At 37.9% G+C, this 27034-nt stretch overlaps 1 protein-coding gene across 4 annotated transcripts; it reads left to right on the top strand.

Annotated features, from left to right (window-relative positions):
- Positions 1 to 25831, top strand: PTP4A1 (protein tyrosine phosphatase 4A1). 4 transcript variants are annotated; one of them, XM_036248811.1, is made up of 6 exons: positions 1 to 43; positions 20760 to 21303; positions 22744 to 22836; positions 23172 to 23302; positions 24056 to 24130; positions 24440 to 25829. In XM_036248811.1, the coding sequence occupies exons 2-6, from the start codon at positions 21199 to 21201 to the stop codon at positions 24555 to 24557; spliced, it is 522 nt and encodes a 173-aa protein (XP_036104704.1). In that variant the 5' UTR covers positions 1 to 43; positions 20760 to 21198; the 3' UTR covers positions 24558 to 25829. The 4 variants fall into 4 exon arrangements, with proteins under 4 accessions (XP_036104704.1, XP_036104705.1, XP_036104702.1 ...); XM_036248812.1 differs by lacking the exon at positions 1 to 43 and adding an exon at positions 17015 to 17219 and having other exon boundaries at positions 24444 to 25831; XM_036248809.1 differs by lacking the exon at positions 1 to 43 and adding an exon at positions 17030 to 17219.
- Positions 25832 to 27034: the final 1203 nt, after the last annotated feature.

The raw sequence follows: 27034 nt of genomic DNA on the forward strand, positions 1-27034 counted from the left end.
CTGAGAGAGCCAAACACGCCAGGAAAATGCAGCCAGAGGGACGGTGAGTACACTGTCCTAACCTGTGTGGTAAAGGGCACTCAAGTTGAGCTCCTGGGCCTTAGAAACTGTTGACAATGTTTGTCTTAGCAGAGTGAGACCTGGCCTGCAGGCAGGGGTGGCAGGGTTGTTTCTAAATGTTTCTGTAATGTTTGATTTTTAAAACTGTAGGCAAGGTTTCGTCTTCCATTAAAAAGTTTCAATTTGTTAAGAAATAATCTGGATCCTTCATCTCCAGATTATACGTGTGATCGTATCAGGTCAGTCAGTAAGGCAAATATTTGACATCAGACCTATTCCAGACAATTGGGGGAAATTTGGTTACAAGTTTATATTTGGATGGCCAATGGATTATCATTTTGAAATGAGATCCATTAAGAGCTATGCAATGTAATTTATGTAATAGCTGGTCACTGGAAAGTTTAAAAATCAGTATGTTTATAATTTAAAAAATCAGTGAATCCAGGAATTGAAAGGAGAAACATTTTGTTTTTTCAATAATCTGAAATGATTATTGCTTTTGGAATCTAATGTACTTATTGGTCATAATTACCTAAGCCTTTTTTTAAAATGTTGATAGGGCTTTTCTCATATATGAAAGTATTATAAGTCACTGTCAATAATTTGGAAGATGAAGAAAAGTATAAAATAGAAATTGAAATGGCCATACTCTATACTACTTCAGAAATAGCCACTACATGCATTTTGATGTATTTCTTTTCAGGCTTTTTTTCTACATTCATACAAAAATTTTGTTTCATAACTAGGATTATGTCATATAAAGTTCATTATCTTTAACATTGCTTTATGATCATGACCTCTTTTCAATGAATATTCTCAGGAAATAGTTGCATAGAATTCTCCATACAAATTTACCAGATTGTGTTTAACTGGTCCTCAAAGTTTAAAGGAGTAAGGAAAAGGTATATTTGAGTATATAGATTACATTCAACATTAAGCTACATATTTTTCCTGGTCAAATAAGTCCCCAGTAATCATATGATATGACTTAGTGAATGCTACTTTTTGATTATATCAAAGTTCTACTTATAGAGCACATTTGGTTAGTCTGGTTTGAGTGGAATCCACTGTGGTAAATTTAATGGTTTCACAGATCCTTTTGGTCTCCACGCTCAACAATAAAACCCAAAGGTCAACGTACTTCCTCCTTATAAATAACCAATTACATGGGTGACCTAAAAATAGAGTTCTTGTCAACTAAAACAGGTTAATGAGAGCCAGCTTAAAATCCTGTTCTGTAGTATGGCTATTTTAGTGTCATGGTGTATCTAGATTTGTCAATCTTCTCTGTCTAGTAGCACGTATTTTGGGATCTTGATGCCCCAGCTATGGAATCACAGCTAAGGAATGTGTAGTTTACTGGTGAAGAATTTATTATATTGCCTCTTATTGGGGCAGGGGAATTGGAATTCAGTGTCTTTGTGTATAGGAGCAAGAAAGGTAAACACAATTTACAATTCACACAGGGGTTGTAGGTGACGGGGAAGAAAGAGGAAATTAGGGTGTGAACAGCTAAACCAAACAATTGCCAGGTTTAAAAATGTAGTTGTAACTGGGTACACTTAACTTATTTGACTGAAATTATTTAAAGTAGTTATAGTTTAGTATAGTAGTTACAGTTGTTTAGTATAGTAGCTATAGTTATAGCAGTTATAGTTGTTTAAAGCAGAAAATAAACCCTGGCCAGGTGTTCAGTTGGTTAAAGCATCATCCCTATACACCAAGGTTGCAGGTTCGATTCCTGGTCAGGGCAAGTCCAAGAAGCAACCAATGAATGCATAAATAAGTGGAGCAACAAATTGATATCTCTCACTCTCTCCCCCTCCCTCTCTCCCTCTAAAATCAATAATAAAGTAGGGCATTGTAGTTAGTGATGTCATATCAGTTGACCTTATTTTAAAACTTGTAAGCACAGCTGGAAATTTCCAGTTATTGATCTAAAAATTTCCATAGACATAGACTGTATATATACAGTATATTGGTAATTCAGTAATTTAGATGTTTTTGTTTTTGTTTTTTAAAGCATAATACTGCAAGCACAAATACTCAGATTAACAGATGGTAGACTCCTCTCAGCAAAGTCAATAAAAAGACTTTACAATTCCTCTCACCAGAAGTGTATTTTGTTATAATTCAGTCTTGCAGTCTTTTTTTTTTCCTCCAGTACATTTCATTACAGTGGAATTTTTCTCTAGTCTTGTCAAGTTTCCGATCCCTCTGGAAAAATTTCAATGCATATAAAAAGCATTCATGTTCTTTTCATCCAATTACCATAATACTGGGAGTACCTGGACCAAAACTTGGGACCAGAAATTCTTATACACTTTTAACCTAGACTGACTGTAGCCTCTCCTTTGTGCAGAATTGGGCCCCACTCCTTCAGGGCTCCCATAGCACCCAAAAAAAGAACCATCTATTTCACAAAATTATAACTTTGCATATGGGTCATTTTTAATTTTTCCTTTTTTTTTTTTATTATTTAAGCTTTTATTGTTGACACTATTGCAGATGTATCCCATTACCCCACCCTTTGCCCACCTCCATCCAGCCCCCTTCCCCACCTTAGCCTTCCCCACACTATTGTCTGTGTCCATGGGCTAATGCGGCTATGTTCCTTAGCTAATCCCTTCACCTTTATTCAGTCCCTCCCACTTCCCTCTCCTCTGACATTTGTCAGTCTGTTCCATGTATTGTGCCTCTTTTTGTTTGTCAGTTTATTTTGTTCATTAGAGTACACATATTAGTGAGATCATATGGTATTTGTCTTTCTCTGACTGGCTTATTTTGCTTAGCGTAATAATCTCCAGGTCCATCCATGCTGTTGCAAAAGATAGAGTTCCTTCTTTTTCACAGCCACATAGTATTCCACTGTGTAAATGTACCACAGCTTTTTTATCCACTCATCTACTGATGGATACTTGGACAGTTTCCAGATCTTGACTATTGTAAATAATGCTGCTATGAACATAGGGGCGCATATATTCTGATTGGTGTTTCAGGATTCTTAGGATACATACCCAGAAGCGGAATCGCTGGGTCAAAAAGCAGTTCCATTTTCTAAGGAAGCTCCATACTGTTTTCCACAATGGCTGAACCAGTCTGCCTTCCCACCAGTAGCCATTCTGAAAAATGTGAGGTGATACCTCACTGTAGTTTTAATTTGCATCTTCCTAATGATTAGTGACCTTGAGCATTTTTTGTATGTCTGTTAGACACACGAAGATGGAGAAGGGTCTATTCAGGTTGCATGTGGGTCACTTTGAGAAGAGGGTCTCTTTCCCAGTTGTAAACCCACTCTTAGATCAGTGTCAGTGTATAGTAAATGCTCACAGAAATTTTCATCAGAATCATATAAGGAAAATATTGTTTTTAGGGGCAGTGTAGGCTGTTCTGAAACACACGGTATGGTTTCTGCTAAGATGTTATCATGTGGTCGATATCAAACGAAGCCAAGCAAAACAGCAACTCCATGTTTTCTTGGAAAACTCACCATTTCTTTTAAAGATCCCACATCTGGAACAATTGCTGTTCATTTCTAGTAACAGAAGAACAGTGCTAACTGGCCCTCCCTTCTTCAAAACAGGACATAATTGGCTCAGCCAAGAAAACTGGCTCTAAAAAAACCTTAGAGGCTGTCCTGAGATAGGTGCAAGTACAGGTATGACGCACCATGGCAGCCATCTCCATCATTAGAGGATTGAGTCAGATTTTCAGAATAGTGATAAGGACCTTAGAGGAATTCCTTGGAAATCAGAGCATGAATGTGTGTGTGTGTGTGTGTGTGTGTGTGTGTGTGTTTCAAATATGTGTTTTTATTGATTTTTTAGAGAGAGGAAGAGAGATAGAAATGTTGATGTGAGAGAGAAACTTCGATCGGCTGCCTCCTGCACACCCCCTACTGGGGATTGAGCCTGAAACCTGGGCATGTGTGACCTCTCAGTTCATGGGATGATGCTCAATCCACTGAGCCACACCAGCTGGACTGAATTTGTTTTTTGTCACACTTATTAGAGTAGACCAATAGGAGGTAAAACCCTTGAAATTACTGCCAGCCAAAGAGTGTCCCTGTCTCTCTTATCTCTTCAGATGCAACTTTGTGTAAGTGGCGTGGGGCCTGGGTTACCAGGAGTATTACTCCTGCTGTTTCTGCTGCTGCCATTATAATTCTTAAAACCACAAAGTAGACCATGTGCCCACTGCACTAGCAATGGATGATTTTGTCGCCCTGTGTGACACCCACTTTATATATCCAAAGGCATGCTTGACCTTAGAGCAGCAGCGCCTGGGAGCTTTTTAGAGTCTGAGACACCTCCCTCACACACACACCTTATGAATCAGAATCATCCCAGGTGCCTCTAAAGGGAAGATCTGAGCATTTATTTAATGGACCCATGGATCCTGGTTTTATGGGGAAAAAAAATGTCTGGGAGCACTTTTCTTTTTCTATTATTTCTTTCTTTATTTTTTATTGATTGATGAGAGAGAGAGAGACATCAATTTGTTGTTCCACTTATTTATGCATTCATTAGTTGATGCTTGTAGGTGCCCTGACTGGGGATTGAACCCAAAATCTTGACGTATTGGAATGACACTCTAAGCAACTGAGCTACCCAGTCAGGGCTTGGGGGCACTTTTCATTTTTGGGCTGATTTGTTCACTACGTGTGTCTTACCCTCTCCTTAAGTAAGGTGGGATAGCCAGTTCTCCTGGTTCCTTGGCAGAGTCAGTAAGAGACGCAGTCAGGTAATGTAAAGGAAATCATATATCATTTGGGATGTTAAATTATATAGAATGTTAAGAGGACCTTCCCTTGGCTCTGAGAGGATTTTGCCACTTTCTTTGAGCACTTGGATGAGTCACTTTTCTTGATATGAGTTCTGTTCCCTGAGGCATAATTGGATGATCTTCCAGATCCTTCTAGTTTTATCTTTACATGGCTCTAAAATTCTTTCATCTTTGTATACTTGGGAAAACTTCATCTTTCAACCCCCTACCTTTCATTGTTCTAAAATCTTCTGAATCTCGGCTTGCCCAAAAAGCACGCAGGCATAAACACTTCACAATTTTCTTTTACGATGACCATGGCAGGCACTGATACTGGGCCATGTAGTTCTTTGAAAAGGTAAAAGCCCTTTAAAAATGAAAGATTCCTGTGTAGAAGTCAAGGGTCCAAGCATACAAAACAACTAAGAATCTTTGTTAAAGAGCAAAAATTCAACCGAGTAAATTTGAAGATCCAAATGGCTTTATTGAACAATTCATGGATTAGGCAGCATTTCATCTGGTAAATAGAAAGTGCTCCACAGAGTTGTACAAAATAAAAGGTTTTTACAAGCAGAAAGAGGGCAGGACAAGAGATACTAAGGGAACACAAGGGGAATTAATCAGGCCTTACCTCACCAGAGCTGTCCAGGAAATTCCAGACTGATTGATTTAAAATTCCATTCCTGGGAGAGGCTGCAAGTACAGTCAGGCTAGGTATTAAGTCCTGAAGCTTAGCATGAGTGAATCCATTTTGAGCCTGTTTCTTTTTCACACCTTTAAGGGCCATTTTGAATTATTTCCAGAGTACCAAAATCTCTGTGTGCATGGTCTCAGGATGAAACTCTAACTAGGGTGCCCCTACCACAGATAGTTGCCATCCTGAATTAAGCCCTATGTTTTAAAATAGTCGCCTTCCCAGATTTTTTCTTTCAAAAAGGATGTAACTGAAGAAAAATTATTACAAATATTGTAAAATCTGTTCTTAAATGACTATTGCTACCATTGTTCGGTCAGCAATTTAAGTGTATTTAGAGATTACCCACCAGGTCACATGTCACACTCCTTAATTAAACTTTAATATTAGTTAGCATTTCTTTGGTACAACTAACACAACAAAGACAAAGGAAATATTTTCTTTAAATTTCAAAGTGTTAGTTCAGTCTTCAAGTTTACATCTTTGCAAATCTAAAAGTCAATTTACACTAATACAATATAACAATCTAACCAAGGGCATGGTTTCTGTCTGCTTGCAGTGTTAAAAAGAAAGGATGCTAACAAAGGGGAAGTTAAGTCTAGAATTCTCTGTGAAAGACTGCCAAAGAGATCAGCATGTCACTATCACTTTGGGTGAATCTGTACTAGATCAATAATTTATTCCTGAGTCACTGATACTACTTGTCAATTCTTTTGTCTTGTTAGTCACTTCAAGGGGGGCAAAAAGTAAGATTATTCTAACATAATAGTGTAAACACGAATTATTAAAAGTCATTTAGGAGAACTTTTCCAACACAGCAAAAACCAACCATCTGTCCTCTTAGGTGATACTATCCAAGATAAGCCAGCCTGTTATCATCATCACTTTCTTGATTTCACCTTCTAATCTCATTGTCTGCTTCCAGATCCTATTTCTCAGGGTTTCTACCAAACACTAGCATGATCCTCCAAAGATCCTTAATTCAGGCAAGAAACAATAATAGCACAAAAGATACCAGTTGTTCATTAAATACTTACTATGTGCCAAGAACTATGTTAGGCACAGGGAAATTAAAAAGACATGGCTGTATCTTGCTAAAGAAGATTTTTTCTAAAAGTTAATGGTGGGTCATTGGAGGATTTTTAGTAGATAAATGACAAGATCAGGTTTGCATTATTATTTTTTTTTTTTTTTACAAATATAGGATGGATTAGTTGGAGAGAAAAGGAGAAGTCATGGAATCAAGCTATTTTAGTACAACTTAGTAAATCTTGTTAAAGGAATTAAGGAAGGAAATAAGGGAGGGAAGGAGGCAGAGAACAAATGAAGTAAGAAAGACTCTGACAGCAAACAGTGGAAAAAGAAGGACAATTACCAAGATATTTAGTAGAAAGACTCAACAGAAATTAGTGGCAATCAGACAGAGGTAAAGAAAAGGGAAGAGTCTAGCATGATTGCCAGGTTTCTGACTGGGGCCCCTGTGAGGCAATGGTGCCAGTCACTGGTATCTGGACAAAAGTAAGATGAACAGGTCTCATAGGGGAAGGGAGGAGATTATTGGTCAGTTTTATCCATGTTGAGTATGAAGTAGTTGGAGTTTTTCCCATGAAAATATATATCTGGAACTTGGGAGAGAAGCATATTTTAGGATCATCATTGAATGTTTGGAAGTTAAAACCAATGACTTTGAGATTTTAAAGTGTAGAAAATGGCAGAGAAAGAATAAGAAATATCCTTTAAAATACCAACACCTGGCCCTGGCCAGTGTGGCTCATTTGGTTTCAGCATTGTCCCATATACCAAAAGGTGGTGGGTTCAATTCCCAGTCAGGGCACATGCCCAGGTTGAGGGTTCCATACCTGGTTGAGGCACATACAGGAGGCAATTGATTTATCTTTCTCACTCACATCAACATCTCTCTCTCTCTCTCTCTCTCTCACACACACACACACACACACACACACATAAATAACCAACACTTATAGGGCAGGATGGCAGAGGGAAGCAAGCCATCTCAAGAGCTCCAGAGAGGTAGACAAAACAAGAAAGTTTTAGGAAGGGAATAAAGATAAGAAATGAGTCCTCATCTGTCAAGTAGGTTGTCACATAATGCTCATTAAATCTTTATCATGAAGCCTGCACATAGTAAGTACTAAATAAATGTGGTAAGTTGATTAGCTTTGAACAGGACGTCTAAGGCAGTAACTCCATGGCAGTGTGGAAGATAGATCATTTTGCTCACTTTGTTCCCTTTCTCAGTGGAAAGAACATTAGAGAGATGCGTCACTGATGTCCATGATGTTCTTTATCAGAGAATTAACTAGCACAATTTCATTAAAATCAATTCATATTTACAAATAGCATACTAATGAAGAAAAATATCTGTACTATAAATACTCCTTTGTAACATAAATTACAAAAGCCACTGTAAATAAATTATGAGGATCATGACAACAGCAGGGACTTAAATGGAGTTATTTTGGGAAGTGAGAGTATATAAAGCTATTCCACAGAGTTCTGTTTCCATCATTACTTGTAAAACAGTGAATTTATATAGTGAACACTAAATAAAAGGGAAAGATTTTAAACAGGATTAAGGTGTAATTTGAGTTAAAAAATGAATTTCCCAAAAACTATAAAATCAGTTGGTCTATAAGTTTGTTGTAGACATGTTTTTCCTTACTGTCACTGAATGTAAATAACATTTTCACTTTCCTTTTCAACTCTTTAGATGTATGCAGCACCAATATGTAGAAGCACACCAATATATCAACAAAAACATGTTCATATATTTGTAAAACCACAATCATAATTCTTATTTAAACCTTATTGGAGAAAGCTGAGAAATAGTATGAAAGTTTTCTTTCCTCTTGACAACAGCACACTAGGAATAAGTAATATTTAATAGACCATGCTATGGCCTCATTTATGAAAGACTAGTGGTAATGCTTTTCATATTAAAACTAATTCGTTTCTATAGTTTTCATCCTTTATAGCAGTGTTTCTCAATTTAAAAAATAATAATTTCTTGAAAATAAAATTTTTAAATACTTAAAAATACAAGCTTAATTTTTGAAATTAAATTCAATAGACACAGAGTCACCCTATCAAATTACTACAAAATATTTTAAATTGTTGCTCTCAATTTCTATACCTATTCTCAGTTCAGCAACAAACAGTTCATAGGTTGGCACAAGTTCACAGACTACACTTTGAGTAGAAATGGCCCACAAGACAATTTCTCTTGAAATATTCATGAGACTGAGAAGGGGGGATGGATTTTCAGTAATTTACTCCATAACGATATTTTGTGATTCACTTTTACTAAGCCAGAATGCAAGTACATTTGTAATGGAATGGTTCCTTTTCAGGATTAGAATACATGGGAACCCAAATTAACAATGAAAAGTTTCTTGAGCAAAGAACCAGAATTTATGAAAGTAAATACTGTAACTAACTGTAAGGGATATTTCAAGGCAGAGAGAGCAGTTTAGCCAAGTGGTGGGGGCAGGGACTCTTTCAAACAAATCACTGAGGTTCAGCTGTATCATGAAACATTTGTGTGACAAACCTTCTGAGGCTCCACATACTGATTTTTATAATGGGAATATTATCAATCTGAATAGACTTATAAAAGGATTAATGCAGGACCTAATATAGTACCCAGAGCATAGTAGGCATTCAATAAATGCCAATGTTATTAATACATCCTATAGTAAAATATATCTACAATAACCACAGGAGCATTGTATACCATTTCAATGCCTCTTCTCTAGACAGTGCTAGATAAACACTAACAACCTTCAAATCTTAGACTTTTCCATGTACCCAGTCATCACTTTCTTCTGTTCTCACAACCTTCCTCCAGATAGATACAATTAAATTGATTCCGTTTCATCTTACAGTCACGTCCCATTAAAACTTTCCTGAGATGACGTGCAAGTCACCTTGACTCCAGTTTTAAATGTTTCTAAATGTTAGTCACACATTTATAGGCAATCTTATGGTTTATAGCCACAGATATAGTATATAAACACCTTCATGGTAGCAGAGTTCCCGGCTTCATTCTCTGAAGGCAACCATATTTCCTTTTATTTCAGGTTCTCAAGTAGCTTCTCAATGCTTGGGCACATGGCAAATAATTCTACATCAAAAGCAAGTTTGGGATTAATTCTCTGGGAACATGGATGGACTTATAAGAATGGTTGCAATGTTTTGACAGCTGGAGTCAGTTTATGATAAACCTGCTATCTCCATCTCTGCTGCAGCAATTACAAGGCTACAGACCTATCAAAACAACCTCTTGGACAAATTCTAACCCCCGGCTTCTAAATGCCACACAAATGCTACTTCTTCTTCTGAATAGTCATCATACAATTAAATGTTTCCAATTACTTCCTTGTAAAAAGTCCAAACACTCATTTTCTGAAACTATTCTCTGAAATTCTGAAAATATTAAAAATATTATATATGATTAAATCTCTTTGTTTATTTGATATCTCCCCCCAAGTACAAGAGTAGCATTTTTAGAAAGAAGTTAGGAAATATAGAAATTTTTAAAGAAAAAATTGTTCATCATCCAATGACACCCACAAATGAGTGTTATCACACTTGAACGTTGGTTATAACAACACTGTTAACATTTTTATTTCTTTCTTCCTATTTTTAACTTGTCTTTTTACATGGTTGTAGTTATGCAAATAATATAATTTGTAGATGTTCTGTTATGTAGATATCTCAAATGATAACACCCACTATGTGTTGATTTTTTAAACCAATTTATTTCTCAGAGTCTGACTTTTCTAATAAGTTCGAGAAAAAATGCAACTATGTATTTAGAACAATTTGGAAAACAGCACAGTAAATTTTAGCTTTTCTTATTATAGTTGTCTATCAGGAGTTTGATTGTCCTATAAAAACTTAAATTTACTATTTTTAGGAGTTCTCACTTCTGTATATGCCTAAAATCCTCAGAAATAGTACCTTTCTCCGAGCATACTTTGAGTACCTGTCTCTTATGCTTCCGGCTTATTCCTAACACATGTTGATAATGAAAATGGTCATGTGACAGCATGGAACTTTGTCAGTGTACCTACACAATTCAGTACCATAGCATAAAATAGGCTTGTAATACTGGTCTTATATATTTGTTTGGACATTGACAACCATATTTGGAAGCTGTAGAGCATGTTGTGATTTAGTTTTCTCAATTCTTTTTCCAAATCCCTGACCTACCCACTTTTCTCCATTCCCACTGTCCTCATCGTAGCAAGCACCATCATTGTCCTCTATTTTACATGGTAGAAACCTCACGTCTTCACACATCACACCAGTTCTACTCTAGAACTCCATCCATTCTCCACAATAGAAAAAACGATTTTCTTAGAACATAAGATTTCCTGTTATGCAGCTATTGTTCATTATTCTTAAAATAAAATCCAAATTCTTACCATGACCGACTCAGCCCTACATGATCTAGTCCCTGCCAAATCTCCAAAATGACTTCTGCCTTTCTTCCCCCTTTTTTCTCCCTCAGGTCTTTCATCTCCTTGAGCACCAACAAACCCTTCTCACCTTGGGTATTTGTACTGTCATTTCCTCCACCAAGAATCTCTCTCTTCCTTCCCCTCTTTCTGTGAATCATTTTTGTCATTTAGGTTTGGGTGTCCTGGGAGACACCACCCCTGAATTCCCTGTCTAAAGTCAGTCACCCCAGCTATTCTGTTTACCTCCTCCACAGCACAAATTACATTTTATAATTCTATTCTTTACTCAGCTACTTGTTATTGTATCTTTCCTCACTTGTATGTAAGTTCCATAGAAGGCAGAAACAAAGTTTATGTTGTTCATCATAAAACAGAGTCCCTGGATTATACCAGGCATTTAACAAATCAGTGTTGAATAGGGACGAAAGGCCCATAACCAAAGCCATGGGATAAGTAAAAACCTCAGAGAGCAGGCAGAGTGTAGCCAGGAGGCCCTGGGACAAAACCCCAGTGAACATCATTATTAAAGAGATTAAGAGGCTAAAAGGATACTGTAAAGAAAATGGAAGAACTGGTCATGGGATGCCCCAAAAAGATTTTAGGTGAAAAAGTAACTTAATCATATCCAAACAAATATTGGTTGAGTAGCTACAATGCGTATTAATATGTCTGAGGATTCAAGGAACAGATATGACAAATCTTTTTGAATAGAGGAAATTTTGAAATGCTTCTGGACTAATTTTCTCTTATTTGGTATCTACCAATGATGAAATGAGTTACAGAAATACTATGCTAAAAATAGCAATGTTTGTTGAACATGCTCAGTTTAGAAAAATAATTATGTTAAAGTAGGGAAAGAGCATGACTACTATAGCTTTTCTGTTAAATAAATGTTATGTTTTTCAGTAACCATTCAAGAATATTTCTCCTTATGTAAGGCTTACCCCAGTAATACCGCTTAGGTCAGTGTCTGTCTGGATTATCTGCAGTCTAAATGTGAATTCTGTAAAGCAGAGCTGTCAAGTGACAGCTTTGCCATAGCATGCATATCCAACCTTTAGAACGTATTTATATTCCATTCTCTTTCTCCGACCAGATTACATTCTCCTTTCATAGCTATTTTTGCCTCCCTTCAGACTGTGGCATAATTCAACACGTTCTAAACAACTACACGGAGACTGGGGCCCTCCGATTTCCAATGCCCAAATGATTTTTATTCAGAATAGCAAAAGACATTTTTTCAAGTTTACTGAAAATAAGAATCGTTTTTCTCAAACTAGATTCCTTCAGGTACCAAGATGTGAATCAGTCATAATGGCATGCTATGAAAATGTTATGAATTATTATAGGTTTGTAATGTCTTTTATTCAGTGTCCCAAGGAAACAGTTCCTTCCAGCGTGCAAATGGAAATACTATTTTGACTGAACTATCACATCTTTTTTTAAATACATTTTTATTGATTTTTTTAAGGGGAGTGGGGAGAGAGAAAAACATAGATGTGAGAGAGAAACATGGATCAGTGGCTTCCTGCATACCCCCTACTAGGGATCAAGCCCACAACCCGGACATGTGCCCGGAATCAAACCAGGACCTCTCAGTCCTAGAGACAACGCTCAATCCACTGAGCCACACCAGGAGGATTAATCTATCACATCTTAATATACATACTGAACCTCCACAGATGTAAATATTGTATTATTAAGTGGCAGCATTTCTAATGTGAAAATACTTTTCATCTTATTTGAAGACTTACCTAAGCAATTTTCAGGTTCACATTTAAGTTGATTTAAATGAAACATAAAAAGTAAAGAGACAGAAAATGGACATAATAGAGATTAACTAAAAAGAATTGTTTCTTAAAATAGACAAAATCTGTTTTAAGTTTTCAAAAATTGCCTTAATTAGTTTTACAGAGAAAACATTACGTCTACTGATTGGGTTTGATGACTTAAAATGTTTATTTCAGATCCAGCAGGATTCATTTATCTGAAGATATTTACATCTTTAGCACCCACCTGGGTGGATGACTGACAGTTTATATACCCGACATGTACAAAACACAATAGTGAAGCCTATGGAATTTGTTCTTGAAAGGTTTGTTGTGCCAAGCTTAATAGCTTGTTGGAGATTTTTGTGTCTAAAATGCCCACAGAGCCCTGGCCAGTTTGGCTTAGCAGAGCGTTGGCCTTTAGACCAAAGGTTCATGGGTTGCAGGTTTGATTCCCAGCCTTAGTTGGGGCACATGTGGGAAGCAACCAGTCGATATGTCTCTCTTATATAGATGTTCCTCTCTCTCTCTCCCTCTCTTCCACTCTATCTTAAAAAAAAAAAAAAAAAATCAATGGAAAAAATATCCTCTGGTGAGGATTAACAAAAAATAAATAAAATAAAAATAAAATACCCACACTAATGATGATGCAGTCCTGCTGTTTGGTTTTTATTATTCATAAAATTTATTTAAAAGACTTAAAAAATAATTTTAAAAAATTATTTAAAGGCTCAATATCCTCATCACAAGAAAAGCATTGTAACTATGTTTAGGGACAGACGTTAGCTTGACTTACTTACTATGATGATTTATTTCTCCATATATTCAAATATCAAATCATAATGTTGGACACTTGAATCTGTGTTACACATCAATTATAACTCAATTTTAAACAAATGATAAGTACCCAAAAATATATGGATATGAAAAAAAGACGATAAAACGAAATTAATGTTTTAAGGGAAGAAAACTAAGTTATTTTTAAATATAGAGTATGCTTGAGTTTTAAACAAATTTACACACTGAAAATTCTATGTTCACAGAAAGTAAGTATATACCAAATTTTAAAAATATTTTTTCACAATCACACAAGAAGATTAATTTTGGGTATAATATAAAATAGGCTATTCTATAATATCAAAAGGATAATAAACTTGTATAACATTGATATAAGCCATGGTTGTTGCTCTAAATATTTAGGATACTGCTTAAATATGGGAATATACTTAAGATTATTACCCTTTGCACCAGTATCCAGAAATCCACTGGGTATATGCCTCTATTAAGTATACTTGGTATGTCATTATACCTTGCAATCTAGTGTTTTTTCCTGGGCTCGTATTGTCACATTTGATCTTTTTATCATTGCAATGGTAATATTCTTGCTATATTAAATGCTTTTAGCATACTTCCTCATAGCCCCAACTAACTACTCATATCCTAATCAATCTGAGCAGATTGTAAGGATTGATGAAATCCTCCATTCCCTTGATATGTTTACTAGATCAGATCTGCTGTCCTTATAAAGATTTCTCTTCATCACCAGGATTTGCTGATTTGTTGTCTTCCACAGTGTTTCACCTTCTATACAGATCTTCCTCATAATACTTTTAATAGTCTTCTCTTTCAACTATTTGCTTTTGCATTTTCAATATGTTGATGAAAAGTCCTGCCTACCATGTGAGTTCAAGGGCAATGTTTTGCTGAGAATTAACTTAGAGCTGGGCATCTGGTTTAGCGGGAAAAGTCGTCCATCATAGGGCTTCTTCTGGAGCACTAGCTTTCAGAGATGTTTTCCTACTTTCAGATGTCTGGACCATTATTTGCAAGCCTGCTGGCTCAATCTGGAGAGCCTCTGTTAATTAATATGGTGCTGATGCTCCAAGTGCAAATCTATAGAGCTCTGAGTCCTCATACCACATGAGTCTCCTAACCAGTGTTGGGATGGACTACTGTTCTCTAAGAATCAGTAGCTTAAAACTATTGGGCTGAGTAGAGCAGACACCCTTAGCACAATAGTGAACCACAATGGCACAGGACACATACAAACATGGCAGCTGCCAGAGTGGCAGGACCATGACTACTCTGAGAGAATTTAGTAAGCTGGTCAGCAAGACGACATTTATTCCATGTTTAAAGTGTATACTTTCCTCTCAATAGCAAAAGCTTTCTCTAGTTTTTCATCCTTGGACTATGTCTTTTTCAAAGTAGAACAAGGTGGTACATCATTTCAGAGGCTAAGACCTCCAGAGGCCGATTAGTCTACAGGCTGATTGTGAGTTTGAGCCCAGTTTTTAGAGCTTGGTGAGCATAACTGGCTGGATACTTCATGTCAGCACTACTTGTGGTAATTATAGGACCTGTGAATCACAAGGCTCACAACTTGTATCACAGGTTCTACAAGGAAACTGTCTAATACTCATTTGGCTCTGCTTACCATTTGCTGAATCTATATCTTGTCTCACCAAATTCATTTTTTGAAAAGTCATTACATAAATAACTTTCATATTCCAATTATTATCTCTGTGCTGACCAACTTTTGTGGTGAGAGTAGCTGACTAAATATGTTTTCTAACTACACTGCTGTAAATGTTGGTCAAGTCCTTATGTTAATTCTGCTCATGACACATCACCAATATTTTCTCTCTGTGACATTATTTTAACTTTGCCAAAAAGTCTTTTGCTATATAGAAGTTTTAAGTTTTATATAATGAAATTTCTCATTTTCTCCCTGACCTACTTAGCCCCTCCCGCCCCAAGATTTCTTTTTAATCCTCCTATATTTGTTAGGACTTAAGATTTTAAAATCTTTATTCCTTTTATAATATCATTGTGAAGGGACATAATTTTTCTCAAGCTCTAGTTTTCTTTGATTTAGATGGATTCATTGGTGAGCAATTTCTTTAAAATGAAGATGAGTAGACTTTTGTTCCTTTAAAAGCCTAATTCAATTCTTTTTCAAAGCACTTTGTTTATAGAGTATATGTTTATTAAAAAGTTTAATAACTATGCAACCACACTCTCTAAATACAAGTTCTAATAAATTCTAAGATACTGCTGTCCACTGAGGTCAAATTTGATCCCGAAAACCCTCTCCAATCTACTGCTCAGTGAAAACAGCAAACAAAAGGCCCCAGTGTTAGTAGAAAACTGAGTTCTTCAAAGCAGGTAAAAGTCCTCTTTACTCCTTCCAGAAAGCAGAGAGAGGATTTTCAGATTATAAATGAGAATTGCCCTTGAGTAGCACCGAGCAATCGTGATAAGGCTCTAACTTCTGAACGGCCTCAATTACGAAGACGGTGGGACAACAGGGCTGAACATGAACAGCTTGAGCTTTGACGCAAGCGAATTACATCAGGCCTTGAGAAAACGTAACATTCGTATTTATAAAATGGTTCCTTTTAGAAGTCTTTCATTATCTGTGACAACACATCAAGCGAGCAACAGCACAAAGGGTGCATGTGGTTTCGAAATGCCAGTTGAGCCAACTGCAGTTGCCAGCCTCCAAAAAACCCACTATCGCGAACATAGGGCTTTGTCTGTATCACAAGATACTCCCCCTCTCTAATAGAGGATAGGGTTCTGTGGATAAGTTTCTCTTCGCTTGAAAGAGCCCCCGGCGACAAGTATTCACCTTGTCGGAGCCCAGTGCCGTGTTGAGTCATCGGTGCAGCGGTCATGCGACATAAAGATTATTTGATGACGGAGATCGTAGGGGGCCCAGGTGCCGAGGTAAACCGCTGGAAAAGAAACCGTGGTTATTGTGATGTAGGGTAGAAGCCAGCATGATCCGGACTGAGACACGGTTCCAGCCCTAAAGGGATTGCATTTTAAGTTCGAGGCAAACTTCAAGCCGCCTGAGTAACGTGTGCACCCCGCGGTGGTTTTAAGGAGAAGAAGCGGGGCCTGCGGCACGATTCCTTCCAGTCGATAGATCGGAATCTCCTCCCGCTCCCACCCCTTCCCGGCTCCAGACTGCGTCCACCCGGATTCCACCCTCGGGCCCCTTCCCTCCCCCGCCCGGAGCGCCTCGCCATTCATCAACCGGTTCACACCGGCAGCAGCCGCCGCGCGGTGACGTCCGCCGGGGGCGGACTTCCGCCCCCGCTCCTGGTGCCCGACCCGCGGCCCCTGACCGTGATTGGTGGTCGGGGCTTCGCACGTCGCGCCGGCTATAAAAGGGAGGGTTTGTGACGCATGGGCGCCTCGGCGCGCGTATTGGCTCTGTGGACTGCGGGCCGGCTCAGCTACGCGCTCTCCTCCGAGCGGTTCACTGCATGGTAGAGTCTGGTGCCCCCGCCGCCGTCTGCGAAGCCGCCGCCGCCCCGACACGACCGCTGCCGCCCCCTGCCCTGCAGCCGCCGCCACCGCTGCCGTCTCTGTCGCCGCCGCCTCGGGACCGGCTGTATGATTAGGCCACAATCTTCAATGAGTAAACATATTCCTGTGAGTATCCGTCGCACCGCCGCCTCTCGGGCCGGGACTCTGTGGCCACCCCCACCCCCCCAGCACAACCATCCCGCCGTCGCCTTTGTTCGGAGCCCGGCATCTGTTCCCCGCCGCCCTGGCCCGCAGTTTCGGTGGGTCCCGGGCGGTAGGGGACCAGGCTGCGGCCCTGGGGCCGGCCAGTGGCGGCTGGCTGCGAGGAGGCGGATGCCGGGGACTGCGGGGTGGCGGTTGGCCGCGGAAGGCTCCGGTTCCTCGTCCCTCCCGAGCCCCGGGCGGCGAGGGCGGTGGGGCCGGGGCCCGCGCGGAGGGTGCGGACGGGTGAGGCCGCCGCAGCGGGCCGGGCGGGGCGGCACAAAAGCCGCTTTGTGACTGCCACTTCCACCCTTGGCCCTCCAGTCGGGCGCGCCTGGTCCGGGCCCGGCGGGCTCCGGGCATCGCGAGGCCCCTTTGTTGGCCGAAAGAGAGCGGCCCGCCCGGGGAGCGGGAGACGTGGCCCTGGGTGGGGCGAGGGCAGCGCGTGTCACTGCGGAGCCGGATACGGGCAGGGCGCGGCGGTGGCGGCGGGGTCGCCACCAAACCCGCCGGGCGTGGGGTAGGCGGGGCTGGTAGCAGCGTCAGCCGAGACTCTTGGGGGGCCGGCGCGGGATCGGAGCCCGGTGCAGCCACCTTTGTGCTCCGCGGCCGTTGCCGGCGCCTCACACAAAATGGCCTCGGCGTCCGCGCCTGACTGAAGGCGCCGTGCGAACCCGTGATTGCGGCGCCGAGAGGGGTGCCGCGGGCGGGCCCCATGTGCGCCGCGGGCGCCGGGCGGCGGCCATCGGGGGCTGCCCGGGAGCTGCAGCCCTGCGGGGGGCTGGAGCCCAGTAACTGCTAGGTGAGGACGTTGACTCCCTGCCCCGCCCTGCTCCCTCAGTCTCCACCTGGTAATTCGAGCTGTTCCGGATTTAACGCCCCACGTGGGGCTCAGGATAAAGGGGACGTGTTGAGTCTTGTCCTTCCCTGGGGCAAGTCGGTCGAGAAATGGTCTCGGAAACTTCCAGGGCTACTGGTGTTGCACCGAAGCGACGGAGTCCTGGTCTGGGCACCAGCACCCACTTTCCTTGCCAATCTTGGAATGGCCCTGGGATGGCGCCTTTTAATCGGGAGCTATTCCTGAAAGCCTTGGTGTAATGTGTTGTTGCCTCCTCTTGGCTTGTGGCAACAGTAGCCTGCCAGAGCTCGAATTTAAGGTTTGTCTTCTGTCCGCGGAAGCCTCTTTCATTCCAAGAGTATTAAGTCGTTAACTTGTGCTGTAGTTGGAACTCTGGGCTGGCTGGGAATCCAGATTCTGAGGCAGTGCTTCCTGTTACTCTTTTTTAGCTTGATGGCAGTAAATTGGTTGAAAACCGGAAAGCTAGGCCTTTCCCAAGAGTAGGCAGCGTGTCATACATGCCTTATTCTAGATGCATTACCTAATATATAAGTAGATGTGGGACAAACGCTACATCGAAGTGCTTTATAAAGCAATTACACAGATTAACTGCCTTGACTTTGCAATCTGACAAACGCCTAAACTTCACAGAACCCCACCCCCCATTTCATATGCAGCTAATAAGTGGGAGAGGAGAAATTCCCTAGTATTTCCAAACTATCATAGGTTGTTTTTCTGGTATAGAGAAGAGGGGATGTCTTGGGAAGAAAGGAAAGATGATAGGTATCGGTGCTAACTGCTGCTTTGGTAGAAGCTCCCCCCCACCCCACCCCACCCCAACCACTGGGTGGCTCCACTCAGTAAAAATAACCAGTTCACTAAGTGAATTATTTCTATATTGCTTTCTCTTCTTGCTGATAAAACTACTTACATAAGGGCTCGATCAACTGTAACAGAAATTTTAGGTGTTAAATATGGAAACAGTGATGTGAAATACAGTCTTGCTCATAAATTGGCTTACAGTTGCAAAAAGAATAGTACTTGGAAATCAGAATACTGAGAAGGGTCATTGCCCTTAACAGCTTTACAAGTGACTTCTTTAATTTAGGTTATGTCATCAGAAAGGTGTAAGAATACTTTTTTTTTTTTTTTTTAATTCAAGGGAGATTAATTTTTAGGATTTGGAGTGAGATTATAGTTAAAATAATTATTTCCAGGTTACTACAGTTTATTCACTGTAAGTGAAATAATGATAATTTAGTCACTAATTTTTTAACCCAGCTAACAAGTAAGTGAAGTAACAACCTCCAAGGGCTCATTTGAACAAATTTGGAATAACAAAAGTTATCTCACTGGGAGACCTTTTGTTCAATTGTTTTGACAGAAAAATGAACTGGGTCTCTGACTTGATATTTTCTGTGATCTGCAAGATTTTCATGTGGGCTATTCAAAGTTTAGTTAAGTTTTTCTAGAAACTATATCTAACATGGAACTCTATTATTTAAAGGTGTAAAATGAAAATAGGAGCATGTTGAATTTAATTTAAACACTTTTAAATGCTTATATTTAAATTTAAATATACAAAAATAATTGAAATTTTTGTTATAAAAACTTTTATTTGGCAGTGTACCCATGAAATTACATATAAACTTTTCGGAGCAGTGGCTAGCACTTGGTGCTCTTGTTAACTCGCTAATATTCCTTTCTTTATTCTTAAGTACACAAATTCCTTATGAACGAGAAGACTGACATTGATGCTTTTTGTGTACATATTGTGAGAATAACTTGTAAATATTTAATGTTTTATGTTGCCATAAAACTGATTTGGTTTTTAAAGGAAAACTTGGAAAAAATATAAATGTACTTATTGATGGTACGAGTTAACTTGCTTTTGAGACCCATATAACAAGTACAGAGTAATTCCCACCCCCCCACCACTTCTTCCCTCTACCCTTTTTAATTAAATTTGGTTTTAGGCTGGACAAGTGAAATTTTGGGTTTAAAATACAAGGATATTACTGAAATTAAAAATATCTTTTATAGTTATGAATGGTAAATATAAATGGGAATTGCTTCCTGTCTTCATTTATAAACATACATTCTTATAATACTTCATATAACAAGTTTAACTTCCAGACTTAAATGAAGAAAATGATAAATTCATCAGTTGTTAAGGATCAAATCAGAGTGTGTGTAGTCATTATGAAAACTAGTTCCTTTTTTTTTTAAGAATATATTTGTAATATGTAAAAATATTTTATTAGATTATGGAAAGTTGTATGTATATTTTATAACAATGTAAAACAACCCACTATTAAAAGGAATGATTAGTGGAAGAATATGTATAAGGGATATTGACCAGATGTGAGATGTGATGGTGTTATTCCTTAAGGGGTCTTTCAGCAACTTCAACTTAAAGTAGTCTATTTGTGAATGCTTGTTTTATGCTTATTGATTAAATCTGTATCTATCCTTGTATTTTGTGGTTCAAGTAAAATTTGAAAAGTTAGCTTAGACCCAAATTTGAAAAGATAGTTGTGTACCTAAATACTTTAATAGCATAACATGTTCCTTTTGAATTAGAAAACAACTTTCTCTCTCCCCCTTTCTCTTTTTCTTTTAAACAGCAGTTCTGTGGTGTTCTCGGTCACACATTTATGGAGTTTCTGAAGGGCAGTGGAGATTATTGCCAGGCACAGCACGACCTCTATGCAGACAAGTGAACTGTAGACATTCATTACTACTCCACCAAGAAGCCCCCATATGAGTGGTTAACCTGGACACAGAAGTGTTGAATTGAAACCTGCAGAGCATTTTACAAGAGTTCTGACCTGGATGGGGTAAACCTCAGTGCACTTCCTTTCTATTGCCTCAGTATTACTGGATTGAAGAATTGCTGCTTCTTGTTAGGAGGTTCATTTCATTTTCCTTTACTCCCAACATCACTCAAAGCACTGAGAATTTCAAGTGGAGTATACTGAAGTAGACTCAGTTTCTTTCGTCATTTCTGTATTCAATTTTTAAATTCTTTCATAACCCTATTGAGTGTTTTTTAACTAAATTATCATGGCTCGAATGAACCGCCCAGCTCCTGTGGAAGTCACATACAAGAACATGAGATTTCTTATTACACACAATCCAACCAATGCAACCTTAAACAAATTTATCGAGGTAAGGTTTGATACTTTTTAATTGTTCTTAAACTAATTGCGGTTTAACAGTGGAGATTTTTGTGTAACAAAGTATTTTGGAAAATTCTGAGATGTATGCCTACAGTTCCAATTTCCAGAAATGAAATACTAGTGTCTTTAGGTTAAAGGTAAATTATACATTTCAAGAAGGACATGTTACTTGAGTTTAGATCTATAGGTTAACATCTAGTTTTTCAGGCCTCGAAGTTTGCTTAGCTTAATTTCCACTTATATGTGGACAGTGTAAGAGTATGGCTCTTGCTTATATGAAATTTATAGGAGGAGATCTTCCACTGACATGGATTGTTCATATATTAGCTTAGCCTAATGGCTAATACCATAAACCAAAGTTAATTTATGTCATGGGCCCCATTTGATAATGTAGAATCTAATTCTCAGTTAAGGTTGCTAAATAGCCAAAACTGCCTCACTACCTGCCTCTTTTGACTATAAGCAAGGAATGTAGTGTAAGATATATTTGGATGCATGTGTTTTATTTTCTAAATATGTGCAGATACTCAGTAACAACAACTAGGCCTTCCAGATCATAGACAACAATCTATGCATATTTTTTTTTTTTTTTTACTTTTTACAATCTATATTTTTTAAGAGACAGAAGAGTTAAGATTTAATAATCATGAATCTTGAAGGCTGTAGATTTAAATGATAATGGGGTTTTAGAGTCTTTGAATATACTTTTAAAGCTCTAAATTACATGCTGTACTGCAAATGAGCAAAAGTTTAAGAAGTTAATATAAATGAGTAAAGTCAGATTACTTATAGTCATGAGTGAATCCTTTGTTTCTTTTTACTTTTATTTCTGAATCACTTCTAATCCTCCTTTGTTTAGTGCTTCATCTCCGATTAGGCAGTATGTTACCATGACTATGAACAACCTCTCTATATGAAAGGCCTGGGAATTTTTAACTTACTAAAACTTATAATGTTTATTCATTCCTTTTCCTTTTATGTTATTCTAGTATCATTTAAACCAAGATTTAATTTCCTTATTAAACATACATAAATTATGCCATTCGTTTCATGATTTTTTTTTTTTTTTTTTTATCCTCACCCGAGGACATTTTTTTTTCCATTTTTTTTGTACAGATAGAGTGGGAGGGAGAGAGAGGAAGGGAGAGAGAGAGAGAAACATCGACGTGAAGGGACACATCGAGTGGCTGCCACCCGCACAACCAACCAGGGCCTGGGACAAACTGCAACCGAAGTACGCGCCCTTAGCGGGAACCGAACCTGGGTCTCTCCAGACCGCAGGCCGACGCTCTAACCGCTGAGCCAAACTGGCCAGGGCTCATGATTTTTTTGTTACCTGTCATGTCAGTACCTATTAGAGATATCAAAATGACAAATGGTGACATGGTATAAAGACTATTGAGTATTTTTTTATGTATATTTTATCCAGGAACTTAAGAAGTATGGAGTTACCACAATAGTAAGAGTATGCGAAGCAACTTATGACACTACTGTTGTGGAGAAAGAAGGCATCGAAGTTCTTGTAAGTATTTAATAATTTCTATGGGTTTATGATACGATGCTGCAAAAGTTTATTCAAATAAACAATCGACTTCAAAAACCTTATTTTTTAAGTTGTCACCAAAGTGTGCAATATCTTAATTTCAAAATAAAGGTTAAACTAAGCAAATGTTTGAAGTTATAAATTATTTTTATAAAGATTCAACATTTTTTGCATTTCGTCGACAGCGGGGTACCATAAAATGTGTTTAAATATGTTAAAATGCATTTGAAAACATTTGAGTGTTAGAAATTTAGAATTATTAGTGTGGTATTTACATTAAAAATCTAAAATGTTTAAATATTCTTTTGACTTAGGATTGGCCTTTTGATGATGGTGCACCACCATCCACTCAGATTGTTGATGACTGGTTAAGTCTTGTAAAAATTAAGTTTCGTGAACAACCTGGTTGTTGTATTGCTGTTCATTGTGTTGCAGGCCTTGGGAGGTAAGAAAATTTCTTAAATTCAGTTAATAGTATTAGTCTTAATTTTACTAAAACTTGATACTGACTCCAGTAAAAACTCAGTTATCACTTCATGAATCAATTTGCCCTGTTAGGTTACTTAGTGAACTAATGTAAAAGCACATAATTAATTGCCCTGGCTGGTTTGACTCAGTGGTTAGAGCATGGGCCTGAGGACTGAAGGGTTATGGGTTTGTTTCCCTGTCAAGGGCACATACAAGTCCTAGTCTCCTAATAAAGAGTAAAATGAAAATGGCGGGGCTGGGGAGGGGTGTGGCATACAATTGTATCACAGTCTTATTGGTAATAAAACCAAGAGAACACATTTCCAGAAGATCTTTAGGAAAGGAGTTCATGACATTTAAAAACAATTTTTTTTAACTGAAAAATATTTTTCAGTGCTTGGGATTTGAGAAAAAATTGTCTGCAATTATCAAGATGTAGATGTATCCTCACTCCTAAATATTTTCAAGATTTCCTTCCAATAATACAAATGTTAACTTCTAGACTTATAATAGTTGTGGGCATAGTTTATTTTGGTTCTAGATAAAATCTGGGTTTGACATGAAAATACTAGCGCTTTGTTAGTTTTTTAATGTAAAGTCGTTTACTACAAACTGCTTACATAGGAAGTAGAGTAAATAATGTACTTCTGTATTGGGGAATGTTTGGAATATTGGATTTTCCAGGGTTAGATTTTATAAAAATGATTTATCAAAATTCTTACCTTACCAGAGCTCCGGTGCTTGTTGCCCTAGCATTAATAGAAGGTGGAATGAAATATGAAGATGCAGTACAGTTCATAAGACAGTGAGTATTTAATGAATTTTTAATTTTTTCATTGTATGTCAGTGAGTTTAAGTATATTACTATGAAAGCATTTTTTTTTCTAACAGCCAATCTCACCATTTAAAAATAGTATTAAAACCACAAAATAAAGATCTTCCTCTTTTTTGCATTCCATTTACACATGTATGCCTGCCCGCATTTCTGCATTAAGTCATGGTGTTATGATCAAAAAATAAAGTGCCACAAGAGTGGTCATAATTGTCTGTGGCACAGTGAATGTTATGGAGAGATTTTGCTTTAATGACTTCCATCATTTGTTTTTTCTTCCAGAAAGCGGCGTGGAGCTTTCAACAGCAAGCAACTTCTGTATTTGGAGAAGTATCGTCCTAAAATGCGGCTGCGCTTCAAAGACTCCAATGGTCATAGAAACAACTGTTGCATTCAATAAAACGGGTGCCTGATGCCATTGCCTTGGAAGTGGAACTTGAGATAGGACCTAATTTGTCATACATGTTAGCCAACATGTTGGCTTGGTGAATAAGTCTAATGAACTTCCACAGGAGTATTGTAAAGCAGTTTTACCAGGCCACAAGCTTGACAGAATTGCAACCTCTAGGTTTGGGTTATGATCAGCCTGTTTTGACAGTTAGCTAAAGATCTGTTCAGCATTTGAAATGTGCTTATCATTTGTACCAATTTATTTCTGAAATCATGCAGTATTGAGTTGTCTTTAAATCTGTTCCCATGCCAGAATCTTATCAATATGAGATTTAGAAAGATTAGGTGCCAAAATACCCAGCACAATACTTGTATATTTTTAGTATCATATAGAACTAAAATCCCAGGAACTATGAACACTCTGGACCTTATGTGGTTTATCCCTTCAGTCATTTCAAACATAGAAAGTAGGGCCTATATGGTTATTTGCCTGCTCACTTTATGTTTACATCTCCCACATTCATACAAGTACACATCAGGTTTGCTCAACTTTTTGATTTTTATACCAAGTCTTAGTTATTTAATGTCTTAATAAATCTCATTTTGTGCTGTTATGGAAAGCCTCCATTTTGAAAATCTACATTGTACAGAAGCACATGTCTTTAATGTCTCCAGACAAAAAGCCTTACAGTTAATTTTAATGTTTGCACTTGGTGTGCAAATTATAGGGAGGGCCTGAGAAAAGAATGGGAGGGGGCTATTAATTATTTTTAGTAAAATGTTGCCTTTGTCTTGTGTGGAACATGTAGAATATGCTCTTTAGTAAATATTTTTTTAAAGGTAGACATGCTTTGTTGTAGCTAAAATTCTTAATCATAAAAATTCTGAAATTGTATTTTTTTCATACATTCTGAAGTTGTTTACCAACTTATTTTTGTTTGAAGTGTGATTTTTTTTTTCCTTCCCACCCTCTCTTGCAAAAAAAAGAAGTTAGTTTCTGCTGATGAACTGAGCAGACATCTAATATTTTATATGCCTTTTGAGCTGTGTAACTTAATATTTGGATACTTGATAATTTGTTTTATTATGTAATTGATAAAATGGTAATGTGTGTTGATGTTAGTTCAGCCATATATTTATACTGTCTGGGAATGTGTGGTTATAGTTCTGTGGGAGAAATAATTTGTCAGTGTTCACCAGCTTGTAAAAATCTAGTGCGAGAGCTTAAACATCTAAATAAATGAGATGCATTTATCATCACTGACATTGTTTTGCTTATAGTTAACTTTAGTAAATGTTAAGACTCAATTGCGTTTCACTTAGTACCTAGTACCATTTGAAATCAAGTGTCTTTTTTTTTTTTTTTTTTTTAACAAATGAAGGATTAAATGAATAGGCACAATTTGTAAGGGTCATGAAAACTGTTTATTATTAAAAGTGCTTTCCATTATAAATTTTGCTTTTTAAAGTTTTAAATAATTTTGAACCATTGTGCACTATTCTGTACTGAGGAGAGGTCCTTGATTTGAAACTTGACTCCACTGAATAATAACTGGTTTGGGTCAACTTCTGAGCCTCAGTTTTCTCGTTTACAAATTAATTGTGTAACTTTATAGGTTTTTAAAATTAATTTGAGCATAAGTATTTGGCACAAGAGGGTTTAATAAATGTTTGTTTCAGTAATCTGAAACATTGTCCTTTGCATACATAGCTCATATTAATCAAAAGGGACTTAAATCAGATGTCCTGGTCTGATTCATTTTTAAACAGCAATTACAACTGAATAAAAGACTCAAGATTTGAGTGAAAAACACACTCTACTTTGTGTTTTAAAGAATTTGTTTCCATCTGTTCATGACAGTTGAGCATTAAATTACTTTGTTCCTGAAACTTAGAGTGGGGCAATAGGATAAGAGGAACCTCTAGGGATCCTTGGTTCTTTAAATCTTAGATATTTTGTGATTGGGACTAAGTTATTTAACTTGGCTGGTGTTTTGTTTTGTTTTTAAATATAGCCTATTCTTGATCATTTTGTGTAGACACAGTGATAGTTACTATATCACTTAGCCCATAAAACAGCATTCGTGTTTACTGAGAGGAGATGCCATCATGGTTAATGAAACATACTGAGTTTGAAACAGCACTGTTGGATTATATATATGGTGCTAAAAATCAATTTACTTCATAAACCTCATCTGTGTAGTATACGATATGATTAATTATAGGAGTACTCACATCCTGGGAGATTCCTTATATCTAATAAGAATTAAATTAGAAATATAAGTTGAGACCTTATATATAGAAAGTTATGTTCTAAAATTTGGTTAATTGATTTTGGATAATTTCCCTTAATAGGATAAATAGTGAGTAGTTGACAAGGTTTATCTATAGGAACCACAATGTTGCTGGCATGTAAGGTGATTACTAAAGCAAAACAAAAATGCAGTCTTTAGTTGAAAGAATAACTTGCGAACAAGTGCCATTGGC

This window comes from Molossus molossus, unplaced genomic scaffold, assembly GCF_014108415.1.
Source record: "Molossus molossus isolate mMolMol1 unplaced genomic scaffold, mMolMol1.p scaffold_m16_p_8, whole genome shotgun sequence".
Taxonomy (NCBI): domain Eukaryota; kingdom Metazoa; phylum Chordata; class Mammalia; order Chiroptera; family Molossidae; genus Molossus; species Molossus molossus.

What these genes read in the sequence shown, in the direction of transcription:
- PTP4A1 (XM_036248812.1), top strand. Translation starts at nt 21,199, where the DNA reads ATGGCTCGAATGAACCGCCCAGCTCCTGTGGAAGTCACATACAAGAAC. An exon ending in TGTGTTGCAGGCCTTGGGAG is followed by an intron (nt 23,303 to 24,055) that starts GTAAGAAAATTT and finishes TTACCTTACCAG; the next exon opens with AGCTCCGGTGCTTGTTGCCC. An exon ending in GCAGTACAGTTCATAAGACA is followed by an intron (nt 24,131 to 24,443) that starts GTGAGTATTTAA and finishes TCTTCCAGAAAG; the next exon opens with CGGCGTGGAGCTTTCAACAG.